Source organism: Tachysurus vachellii, chromosome 15, assembly GCF_030014155.1.
Source record: "Tachysurus vachellii isolate PV-2020 chromosome 15, HZAU_Pvac_v1, whole genome shotgun sequence".
NCBI classification, from domain to species: domain Eukaryota; kingdom Metazoa; phylum Chordata; class Actinopteri; order Siluriformes; family Bagridae; genus Tachysurus; species Tachysurus vachellii.
The window spans coordinates 11,078,443-11,091,568 of NC_083474.1; the positions used below are offsets into that span (position 1 = coordinate 11,078,443).

General features: G+C 40.7%; 1 protein-coding gene across 3 annotated transcripts in view; it reads right to left on the minus strand.

Annotated features, from left to right (window-relative positions):
- Window positions 1-9,642, minus strand: part of pitpnm3 (PITPNM family member 3) — a 50,223-nt gene extending 40,581 nt beyond the window's left edge. For all 3 annotated transcript variants that reach the window (XM_060887711.1, XM_060887710.1, XM_060887709.1), the window contains exon 1: window positions 9,342-9,642. In XM_060887711.1, coding sequence (XP_060743694.1) covers window positions 9,342-9,366 — 25 coding nt within the window. In that variant the 5' untranslated portion in view covers window positions 9,367-9,642. The remainder of the gene's footprint in view (window positions 1-9,341) is intronic.
- Window positions 9,643-13,126: the final 3,484 nt, after the last annotated feature.

The window sequence follows — 13,126 nt, forward strand, 5'->3', positions numbered from 1 at the left end:
CCCGCGGACAGGAAGTGGGGCAGTGTCCTCCACGGAAACCGAAGGTGAAGCGACAGGACAGCGAAAAAACAAAACAAAAATCGGGCTGGTGACTTGGCCCGCATCCAGGAAGTGAGGCGGTGCCCCCCGCGGAGAAACCGGAAGCGGAGCGGCGTCCCTCACTGGAAAAATGCGGACCGATATCACCATAAACCGCGAAGTCCATGGAAAAAAGGTCCAATAAGAAAAAAGAAAAAAATGCTCCCACATTGCCCGGTCCAAGCTAAAGCTATCCTGCTGGGTCCGAGTTGTTGGCGAATCATTCTGTCACCTGACGCACCCATTCAGTGGGACATCTTGACCGAGATCGCCCAAGCCAACACACAAACGCCGCCACCGATCGAATGCCCGACCACCAGGACATACGTGCCTGAGCACCTGCGCACTCCGCTCCTTAACCTGCTACACACGAGTCCTGCCTCCGGTCACCCCGGCATCACGGGAACAACCCACCTGGTCCAGAATGAGTTCTGGTGGCAGTCACTGGCCGCGGACACACGCGAGTACGTCCGAAGCTGCACGGTATGCCACACCTCCAAAGCCTCGCATCAATGCCCCGCGGGCCTGTTACTGCCTCTACCAGTGCCACAACGACCCTGGTCACACATCACACTGGATTTCATCACAGACCTGCCTCGATCAAACAACCACACAGCCATTCTGACCGTCATCGCCCGGTTCTCGAAAGCGTGCTGACTGATCCCACTAATCAAGCTCCCCACCGCCTTCGAGACAGCGTAAATGCTATGTAACCACGTTTTCCGCTTTTATGGTCTGCCCGAGGACATCGTCTCGGACAGGGGTTCTCAGTTCACCTCGCGGGTCTGGATGGCCTTCTTCAGGTGGTTAAATATACCACCCACAGTCCAACAGTCAGTCCGAACGCCTCAACCAGGAAGTCATCCGCTTTCTCCATACATATTGTCAACACAATCAAAATGATTGGAATAAGTACCTGATGTGGGCAGAATATGCCCAAAATTCTCTAATCAAACACCCTTTCAGTGCGTCCTAGGCTACCAACCCTCCTTATTCCCGTGGTCCGACACACCCACCGATCTGCCAGCCGTAGACGATTGGTTTCGCTGGAGCAAGGAGACGTGGGCTGCGGCACATCGACAGTTACGGAGAGCTATCAGGGCACAGAAAACCCAGGCTGACAGACACCGCAGGGAACATCCCGAGTACCAACCCCGTCAGTGGGTTTGGCTTTCAACCCGCGACATCCGCCTCCACCTACCCTGCCGTAAACTCAGCCCCAGGTACGTGGGGCCATTCCGAATACTCAGGCAGATCAATCCCGTCTCATACCGCCTCGCACTATCGGCCCTCCTGTTGGGCTGTGGACATCGCTTGGCCCTCCTGTTCAGCTGTGGACGTTGCTCGGCCCTCCTGTTCGGCTGTGGACGTCGCTTGGCCCCTCTGGCTGTGCCGCCTAGTGCCTTGCTCCCCCCACTTGCATCGCCGTGTGCCTTGCTCCCCTGCCTGCCTCGCTCCCCCGCCTGCCTCGCCGTGTGCCTTGCTCCCCCCGCCTGCCTCGCCTTGTGCCTTGCTCCCCCTGCCTGCCTCGCCGTGTGCCTTGCTCCCCCCACCTGGACCCCGTCTGGACTGTCAGGACGGATTGGCGCGTCGGGAGCCGCGCCTTGAGGGGGGGTACTGTCAGGACTTAGCCCAGACTTTGGCCACGTGGATTTGTTTATGTTCCTCGTCACGTGTCTGCCCCGCCTTTGTCTGCTCCTCCCGTCTCCACACACCTGTTTCCCATTGTTATTACCTTTGTCTATTTAACTGTGCCACGTGGCCTTGTGCAGCACGGAATCTACTGTTGTCTTCGTCTGGTTTTGTCTTTGTCCTGTTTAGTGTTCTTTTAGTTAATAAATCCTGTTTTTGTTTAGCTGTCCTACGTTTGGGTCCGTTTTTATACCCAGTTACAGGGTTTTTGGTTTACTGTTTGCATCCCAAAAAATATGGATAAATAAAATGTACTTACTTTTGTGTAATAAATGTTGATAAAAAAACTGTTTCATGTATAAAAAGTGTATTATTTCTTGTTTATTGATAATTACATCATTTAACAAAGTCTTGCTATATGATTTCTAAGGCTAAATTATTACAAATTATGTAAAATTAAATATATATTTTAACATTAAAAATCAACATCAAAATAAAAATCTTTTTAAACATACACTTCTATTGCCAAATGTGGACACCTGATCAATCAGTCTAAATCAGTTACTGTATAAAAGTGGAAGTCATAACAGCAAAAGGGGAAATAAATCTGGAAGAGGATGTTCAGGTCAGGTGATCAGGTGTTCACCAGCCTTTGAAAATGTCGTGTAAGTTCATTGTTTTCAATAAGCACATCTCGTACCATTTGTTGCAGCTTATTAGTTTCTGTCAAATCTCAAATGTCTAGTCTTACAAAGATCATTCGTTTGTGATCTAAACCCTAACCCTAACAACACAAAAGAGTGACTTAGACTAGTGAAAGAAGTATCTCAAGGTGGAAGAACATTGATTGTTTTCTATATAGTTTATAGTTTAATTTAGACTAACGGAGTCAGAGCTGTGCTGGTCTGCTCACAGTATGTTTTCAGGGAGATTATACTTTCTAGTGGAGGAAATTTAATACTATTTCATGCACACAAAAATGTCCTCAGTTATAACACTCTATGTCCATTTAAAAGGAAGAAACTCTAAATCTCCTGTAAATTGGACAAAGATGTTTTACAAAAATGTTGATGCTTAGGCAGTCTCTTGCTATTGGAGGCAGTGGAAGTGCTGTTTCTTTTCACCACATAGCTTGGTTTGCATGCCTGTTTTCATTCCGTCTAACTCATAAATATAAAGGAAAAGTGATGAAATGGTTCTAAGACAGTCTTTGTTTTCTTTTTAATAAAATCTAGAAGCAAAGGGCCTGACTTCTTTTTCAATATAAAGGTTGCTCACTTACATTATAGCAAGTTAGGAGATGGGACCAAATTCTGGGAAAAGGGTTCATGCTGCTTTTATTTGAACTTTAGTTGAACCCTTGCATAAGCAATAGAAAACAAAAAGGGGGCAAGCTGTACTTGCTTCTCTCTGGAATAAATAACTGAAGTTATAACTGAAGCATGCTATTAAAAAATAACGGTCACACAGGCTGTGCTCCGTGATCTTCATTTCTGTCTGCCCACACTGAACATGCTAAATGCTGTAAATGTAAACATGCACCATAAATAGAAATAGCATAAATCCCACAGACTGAATTTCAAATGATGGCAATAAGAGAGCAATGGTAATATGTATATTGTTAAAACTGGATAAAGTTTTTCCACTCAAAAACGACAACTGTAATAACGTTATCTGAAAACGGTTAAATACTTGCTTAATAGATTACTGAGGCGGTTATGTTTAGACGGTTTCAAACGATATGGCAACATTTAAGTGCATGCTCCTGATTTAGAACCATTTAGATAACGAGATTGTAAGATAAAGTCAATCCATTTGAGTCTTTTAATTTCACTCCTATCTGGAGGTCTGAGCTTCTAGAAGTGAGGACCATTAAACATGACAATCAGCTTTTCTGCTAAACTACCAGTGGCATCTCAAAAAAAATGCACACACACACCAGACACACACACACACCTTCAAATATGTCACCTCTATGATTGTGTTTCCCCACAGCATATGTGCAGTGTGGCTGGTAAACACTCCCATCTGGTAGCTCTCTGCCTGAAGTGGCACTCTCCACTGTGAAATGCTGCATATGGCCCTCTAACCCTGAAAACGTTGAGGTGCTAATAAAATGTTCAAGTGTGCTTATGTTTCAAAGACAAAAACATCACTACACTGCATTCTTTAGTTAGATATTATTTTTGGAAGAGAATGCAAAGTAGAACAAGACACATAAAGTACCGTACACAGGAAGCATGCGGACTAAATGACTTTAAGAATTGGGTTGGGGTGGATGTTGGGGGGCTATTGAGACAGCAGCCAAGCTGGGAAGTAAAAACAACTATAAATTTGATTACATGGTCACAGCACTGAATGAATTCAAACTGAGCTGCTTTAAATGGGTTTGAGTAGTTTACCGGGAAACACAAAAATGGTATATAATATCAATAGAGTATACAAAAATACTCAAGCATGGGTTAAATTAGAGATTTCAAAAAATGTGTTGCTACAAAATAATAAAGCTGTCATAACATGATACAAACTTGCACATAACAATACAAACTGATTCTCTCTGATTCTAGTTTTCTAAGTTAATAGATTTTGAATTGGAATAACCAACGGGTTCACTTGAAAGGCTTTATAAAGCAGTGCTTCTCAACCCAGTCCTCAGGGCTCTATCCTTGTGTTGTGTGAAACCAGTTGTTATGGAGCCGTTGTTCCAGAAACTGTCTGAAACGCTGATCTCACCTCTTTATTCTGTGATGTGGATTGTGAAAAATCCAATTATGACTCCTTTTAACTACTGACAGTACTGTACAGTTGTAGACACCCAGTTTGAAACGTAAATAATAAATATAAAGACTACAGTTCCAACATAATGAACAGACTGTTACTATTGTTCTGTCACTGCTTTGAGGTAGTTACAAATACTGGATGTGTGGTCCTTATTCAACTTTCTTTATGTCTCAGTAGCCCACAATACAATATATGCTACTGTATAGAGTACAATCTATAATCGACTGGCTGAACGAACTCTTCTAATGATATAATTGATTGAATAAATTTAAATACTATTACACCACTCCTAACCACCATGTGTTTTTTTTGTTTTTTTGTATTTTTGTGCATATCAGCTTCTGACTTCAATCAGAGCTACAGTTTTCCTATCATCTAAAGCCACTTCTTGTATCTTCTAGGGGTGTTAATTGTCATATGGTTTGGAGTTAAGTTCAGATTGCTGTTTTTCAGAAACCAAAAATCCAAACAAGCTTCAATATGGTTAGCTGTATTCATCTGCTAATCTGTAACTGGATTTTTAAGGAATTACATCAAAATCATTGCCTAAAGCTAGTCCATTTTCAGCAGGCATTTCACACAATTAGCATTGATATCAAAACTTGATAAGTATGTTAAACTCTGCTCTCTTTATTGTTTATGCATCATCGTAAGAACTGGACTCTGGGGATGCTATCCATGAGGAGTGATTGGACTCCACAGTTCACTGCTTACAGCAATAGATCTTTTTGTTGGGTTCATACCATGTGTGGCTTACTGTAGAAATCCAGGCTGCAAAATTCATGCCTGTGCAACTGATATCTGAAGCCGAAAATGGGTACCAGCTATGCTCACTGCTTCAGCATTGATCATCTAAAAGATACAGCATCTCCTTGATGGAGTACCAGAATGCTATGTCTTTAGATGCAACCGGGGGATTTCAAGTAGACAATGACCTAGTAGTTGAATCCCCATGTTCAGCTCCTGCCTCACCAATGTCAGAATATGTGTCTGAATTGATTGCCCCCTTTGTCTCCAGACAAATTGAACACCCATCCCCTACCATGACGTATCACTCTACGAGGAGTAACAGTGTTGTTTACAGAACCATAGCTACAAAAGGAAATAGCTCTCATTCTTACATTCTCACGGATATATCTAAACAGCAGTGTCTGAAGCAGTCATGAATGGTTGTGGGATTGTTTGCTCCCTGTCTTTCTAACTTACTCTCCATCTCCTGCTCACAAAAGACTGCAGGGTAGTGGCGAACACGGACCTGCTGTCTGTTATTGCCTCCCATGGAAGTCTATTTTTAGCTCAGTACTACATCCAAATGGTTGTGCAAATTAGGCAGTGCACACAAACATTTTAGAGAGAACTGAAATGGATTGTTTGATTTAAAGCCCTTAAGAACGTTGGATATAGTGTTACCTTATCAATCCCAAACATATATATTATATATTAAAATACTATATACACTACATATATTAATATAATAAACACTGTTAAAAAAAAATCAAAATAATTGATGAAATGTGATTCCATTAAAACGATAATGGCTTATACTAAACATATATGTTTCTGATTATATTAAATGAAATATTTATCTGACTTAATTTATTTATCTCAAGACTGCTTCAGTTAAGCTGTATTAGAGCCTTAATAAAATATAAATATCTACACAAAAACACATGGGTGTTCATTATGCATATTGCATTTGCATTGGGACTGAAAGATCATTAATTGGTGTCTCTTGTCATTGAGTCTGGCACAAGTGAAAAAGATTTGTAACAAAGATCTACATATGCTTTACTCTTTTAAGCTAGGCAATTTAGACATTTGAGAAGTCATTCACATCACCATAGCAACAACAGAAAAAAGCAGAAACACAGCATGTTATTTTTAACTCTGCTTTTGATCCCCTGTCAAAGTTAGTTGTTGCAGATAAAAAAATTATTTTGTGTCTATTAGCACATATTGTATTTCATTATAGTCTAACACAACATTAAAGATCATTTTATCTATTTTTTATAGAATGATTTATTATATTATTTATATTATAATATTATTAAATTACACCAAAATCTTTTACATGAATTTTGGTTTCCATATTACCTTTAATTAATTTACTGCATTTACTGGCAAACCATGCTGCTCTTAAAATGAATACTCTATACACACTGATAATGGTATTTCCTATAAGGGATCATGGAAACCTTCAGTATTCTATGTTATTATAGGTAGGGTTAGGGTTAGGGTTTGAGTACTTCACTAAGTCATACAATAGACACGTATATTTATATTATCAGGCTTTTATCTGTCACAATTGTCTGCTTTGATGTTTTACAAAAAAAATTAAATGTTCAGCAAGAAAACATTATTTTTAACCATCACAGATGTGCAGTCACCCATGTGTCAAATTAATTGTGTTTTTTGATACTTGACTACATTATGACAGATCTGATAAAGAAAGATTGGCAGAAAAACAGATGGCTCTAATTTAGTGTTGGAAATCCTGTTACTTTGTAAATGAAAAACCCCACAATTATCTCTCCACATTTCTTTCATTTTAAATACACCACATCAATCTGTTATAAAACAGCGATATTTCTATATTGCTTGTGTGTGTGTCTGTGTATGTGTGTGTGCGTGTTTGTGTGTGTGTGTGTGTGTGTGTGTGTGTGTGTGTGAGAGAGAGAGAGAGAGAGAGAGAGAGAGAGAGATGGGAACAGCCCTGTAATGAAATGAACTGTGGATGTGGAACAGGCTGTTAGCAAAAACCCTTCATACAGCAGCAGATAAAATGCAACATACTGTAAATGCAATATAGTGCTTAAAGGTAACTATGTTAAATCAAATGGTTGCTATGAAAGATCACTTTCATTATTTTATCCTGAACATTCAAAAGTATAATATTTAAATTCACAAGCAGGATTCCATCTTCTCTTGCAAAGCTTATTTTGTTCTCATACAAAAATACTTGTGAACACTGAAGATCATCCTGCTCAGGCATACGCTGTAGAGAACTATCAACCAGTCAGAATGAAATGTTCAATGAACTTGCTCCCAAATAGTCTCACTGAGGTACTAGTGGGCAGTTAAAAGTCACAAATCTAATTATTTAATATTTAGTCTTATTTAATTTAAAATAAATCAATTGTCGAATTATTAAAACTACATCAAGGATTTGAATAGTTCATGTGTTATTTACTTAACCAACACCAAAAAAAGATGTTATAATATACACAAGATTGCAAACATCTGTCAGGATGCATGTCATGGATTATATTACAGAAAGGTTCATGAGTACATTCAGAGTAATACAATGTTCTGCATTTAAAAAAGCTATTAAACATAATTTAGCTGAATATTCAAATTATCTGTCAACCTTAAGTGTAGGTTTAATTAAAGTATAATCATTGAAACAGGGAAATAACTGCTACATTATCAGTCAGTTAGTCCTTTGAACAGTTTTACTTAATCCTTCGTTGCAGCTAAACTCAATATTAAGGATAGTACAAGTCATTATAACTATTTCGTGTTGAAGGAATTCCCTTATAGAGGTGTGATTACAAATATAGTGCACTAATGATCTACTAATGCTGGTCCAAAACACTGAACTCTATAATGGTGTCACCCACAGAGTGAAAGGTTTCAATATAGGTTTAAAGGCAGCAGATGTGGACAGATGCGAGATGCTAAACAGGCCTGTAAGATGCAAAGTGAGCATCTTATTGTGATTATACACAACATGGCAAAAGTTTGCTCTGCCAATGTGAATAAGACTTTAGCATTGTGGTAGCAGTTTCTTTTGTTAAGCTTAATATTGGTTTATAGGTTTTGGCACAAAACCAGATAGAGAGGACAAGAAAACCTCAGAATGGTAAGAGAGGTTCAGGAAAACGGCAGAAACTTGTGTGTGAGTGTGTGTGTGTGTATGTGTGTGTATGTGTGTGTGTACATACACATTCCAAACAAAAGCACAGCAAATCTACACAAAATAATGAATTCTGAGAAAGCTGACCATTTTGTAAATCTGTCTGAAAAAAGAATAAATGCCTACAATATCGTGCTCTTAAATTTTGGGACTGAAAAATGCTATGAAACATTACACTGTCTGTAGTTATAAACGATGCTGACACATCATATTGTAAACAATAGAGACTGTCTATAGAGAAAATGTCTGCAAACTACCAGCCGTCATAATCTATTAAAACAACAATGATCTGATGGTATACATGGCATGCAAAGCAAACCCATCAATGACAGCCCTGTGCTGATTGTCAGGTATGTCTCATAGTCATGGGGTCTCATGTGCATCATGCATATCCTCTTGTGCATCTGAACTCCAAAATAAGGCCTGTTTATAAACCATTTATAAACTGCATCCTGCCTTAAAATGATCTCTTCCAATCTTGCTAAATTCTCGAATATACTGTAACTGCTTTTCTACTGTTTAAAGGGAGAAACGAGAGAAATATTTTAAGCAAAAAGAGAACAATCAAAATCACCACAATGACTCCAGAAATCTGTGCAAATGTACTTCATGCATAATCCCCAATAATCTGAATTAAGAATAAATCTTAACCTATGCTACTTTTATCCCTCTGACTTAAATAATACATCGATTCAAGCCGTTCTAGTGTGTGCGAAATCTAAGTTTGTGAACAGTAAATCCTGTTATAAATGCTCATTGAGCACGTGATTAGTATTGACTGCGATTACTGTTAACTGCACGCATTCCTGCACATCAGAGAGGAAAAGTAGCGCACGCGCTGCGGTGACTGTTTCTACCTGTTAACGAAATACAGCATGACAGAATATCAACACCGAGGCTACGTATAAAAAGGGTAAATGCAACTGGGACTCACCTTTGCCTTTTGTTTCTTTAGCCATTTCGCAGGTGTGTTTGTGTGTTTCCCCGCCGTCCAGAAGACAGGAGAGTGTCAGTTAGTTTGGACGGCGTGCACGTCTCAGTGCAGCGGGGAAGCAGCCTGTAGAGACACAAGCCGACTCAGACCTCCACACACTAATCCCTGCTTCTGGATGCTCAGCGCATTCTGCCTCTAGGGAGTCAGGAAACACGGCTTCTGCTGAACACACACGCACGCGCGCGCGCTGGGGTCTGTACTTGTGCAGTCTTTTGCGCCGACCCTCTCCAGCGCGCGCGCGAATGTGTGTGTGTGTGTGTGTGTGTGTGTGCGTGTTGTAGTGCCTTATGTTCGACTGCCTCCAGCGGCGCATGCGACTGCTCGTCGTTTTTACTACTGTGACTCTTCGCAAATTCAGATCCCATCTTGTCAAAACACAATTTTCTTTATGTTCACGATTTTCATGAATACAGGAATTCATGATGCGTTTCGTGCACAGTCCATACACTTGTCTACAGCGAGAAGAATCAAGACTGTAGCATCCAGACTGTAGAGGGCATTCATTTGATATCCAGCAGATATCATAGAGCACGAACAAGCAGTTAATGTATACTACTGTTTTCTGCTGCCTTGACCTGGATTGAGGTTTATAAAGCTAATTTGGAAGAACTGTAGCAGTGCTTATAGACTACACATTAGGGTCAAAGATCATATATAACTAGGAAATGTATGTTATTGATTTCGGCCGTAGGTGACATCAAGACTTGGCAGGATTGGGGCAACGTCTGTGAAGAGTTTCACATGTTCTCCCTGAGTATGTGTAGGTCTTCTCCAAAAACATGCTGGTAGGCAAGTTGGGTAGATATACTAAATTGCCCCCTTTTTGTGAAAGATGTATGAGTTTATGTCTTCCCATCTGGACTACTATTCTCCTGCCTTGTGCCTAGTGTGGCTAGAATCATCTCCGGATCCATCATGACCCTGTTCGGAGTAAATTGGTTTACTGAATTTTTACGATGAGTGAATGAATTCAGCTGCTGTTACCTGCTTTGAAGTTGGTAAAGAGAGTTTGGAAGTATATTGAGAGACTTCTATAGCCTACACACTGCTGTGCCATGCCCTCATGTTTGACATAACTTCAGTACACTAAATACCACTTTGGCTTGTGTGCTGGTACAGACAACAGCATGGCGGCTTGTAGGCCGGTGCTGTAATGGAACAGTGCCTGCGGTCTGCCAGAAATCCTCCTGCTGGGATCTTTTTGCACTTGCCTAACAAAGGTGATTTCTGGAGAGTGCAGATAATAAATAAAAAAGTGAGCACTTTTGGTAGCAAAGCAAGATAAACTTGTATTTCTTGTGAAGACTGCTTTTTTTATCGATTATAAAGGTGGACCCAAGTGTCCAGTTTCAAAGAGCTCGCTCAGGGTTCTTACAAAATATTTGATGTCAGGCATTTCAGTGATTAATGCCAAGTAGTTAATATTTCAAATATACACTCAGTGGACATTTATTCAGGTAAACCTACCATACATTTTGTAAGTATTGCCTAACCATTTTTAGGACACATTTAGCCTATACTTCTTTCAGCAGTGAAAAGTGATCAGCTGAGCACATGGTAGAGTGTATTGAAACGTGTGTGTGTGTGTGTGTGTGTGTGTGTGTGCGCACACGTGCGTGCATGTGTGTGTGTTTTAAAAATATTTGGTGTATCTGTTCTGCAGCTAAAAGAGTGAAAGTGGAAAATATAGACACGGTCAAGACTATTTTCTAATTATCTCTCACACAGAGTGTACAGGTAGAGTGGGCAAAGTCTCTTCTAAGATTGCTCTGAGCTGATCTGTGGGATTGTTTTTACAAATTGGGAACGTTTCGGGTGTTTAAATTTAATCAAGCTCAGTTACACTCAGTCGACTTACATGACGTGGTTTTGCCTGATATCAGATTCTGTTCACAATGTTATAAATGTTGTGGGGGTACTAGATAGTGCACCACTCCATCTCTTCTAAATTGGGTTAATACACTATACGGCCATATTTATGCAGATATCTGACTATCACACCCATACCCATATGGGTATGTAGGTGTTAGCTTAATGTGTCATGTGTTGTTTTGCAGTCTTCAAGACTGTCAGAGGTTGGGCTAAAGATGTTAATTTAAAATTCAGTAAATTTGGAAAGGGGGCATGGTGACTTAGTGGTTTGCACGTTTACCTCACACCTCCAGGGTTGGGGGTTCGATTCCCGCCTCCGCCTTGTGTGTGTGGAGTTTGCATGTTCTCCCCGTGCCTCGGGGGTTTCCTCCGGGTACTCCGGTTTCCTCCCCCGGTCCAAAGACATGTATGGTAGGTTGATTGGCATCTCTGGAAAATTGTCCGTAGTGTGTGATTGCGTGAGTGAATGAGAGTGTGTGTGTGCCCTGTGATGGGTTGGCACTCCGTCCAGGGTGTATCCTGCCTTGATGCCCGATGACGCCTGAGTCATGATTTGGGTCATATTTATGGAGAAATATAGAAATTTCTCCATACACACACACAAACACACCCGTGACCCGAGGTAGTTCGGATAAGCGGTAGAAAATGAGTGAGAGATGAGTGAGTAAATTTGGCAAACATACACTTCACTAACATACAACTAATGCTGAAAACCACCACAAAGAAATACATACAAAACCATGAAAACACACATACTGGGATGTCTTACCAAAGCCTATCACAGGTGACCTAAATGTCATTGACAGGATAGAGCCTAGAGCCGAAAATAACTTTCTCCCTTCTTCCATTTCTCACTTTCTTTTCCAAACAAGCTCCTGCTGTCATTACTGGGCATGTGCCTCTACTATGCAGAGGATTTAAGAACTGACAGTCATGCAGCAGGAGTTTAGATCAATCTCTTGCTAGCAGGATGAACATGAATAACAAAGGGGTCTGCTTACTGAACCTCCTGAAGCCCCAAGATATCACACACGGTGGCACTTTCTGATTTTCACTAACCTTGCAACATGAATGTGTAGTGAGGGTCTATTGGAAAAAGACTCACGTGAAAGAAATGGGAAGTTTCTGTTCTTTTTGAGAGTCATGGCCAGGAGCAAAAATATAGCCTACTTTCACTGAGAGCACAGTGTGTGTGAGACTAGAGGGAGTCCAACTCCCAAGAACTTGCAAGAACAATATTCTAGAAGAAAGACAGACAAAAAGACAGCCTTAATATAAAAAACAAAGACAGAGAAGAACATCTTACTGAGAATAGTTGCCACTGTCCTCCTTTATGCATTAAAGTCACTATGTCTGAAAAAGCAGATCAAGCAGAGGATAGAATTATTATATCTTCTGACTTTATAAAGTGGAAACGGGAATCTGGGGTATGTCTTATAAACGAGTTTAGGATGTATGAGTCTAAAAATAAAATTTGGGTGCCATCCCTTATTTACTGCCGTAATTGGCATTGTTCATCAGTCTTGATGTACTGTAATTCTCCATTTTTTTTTTTTTAGTGAATTCATTCATTTAACTTAAACTGTTTTCACCAGACAGCACAGACTGTGTGTTCTGAAGTCCTGAAAAATATAGTCTGCTAATACTGAACAGGGGGGGCACGGTGGCTTAGTGGTTAGCACATTCGCCTCACACCTCCAGGGTCGGGGTTCGATTCCCGCCTCCACCTTGTGTGTGTGGAGTTTGCATGTTCTCCCCGTGCCTCGGGGGTTTCCTCCGGGTACTCCGGTTTCCTCCCCCGGTCCAAAGACATGCATGGTAGGTTGATTGGCATCTCTGGAAAATTGTCCCTA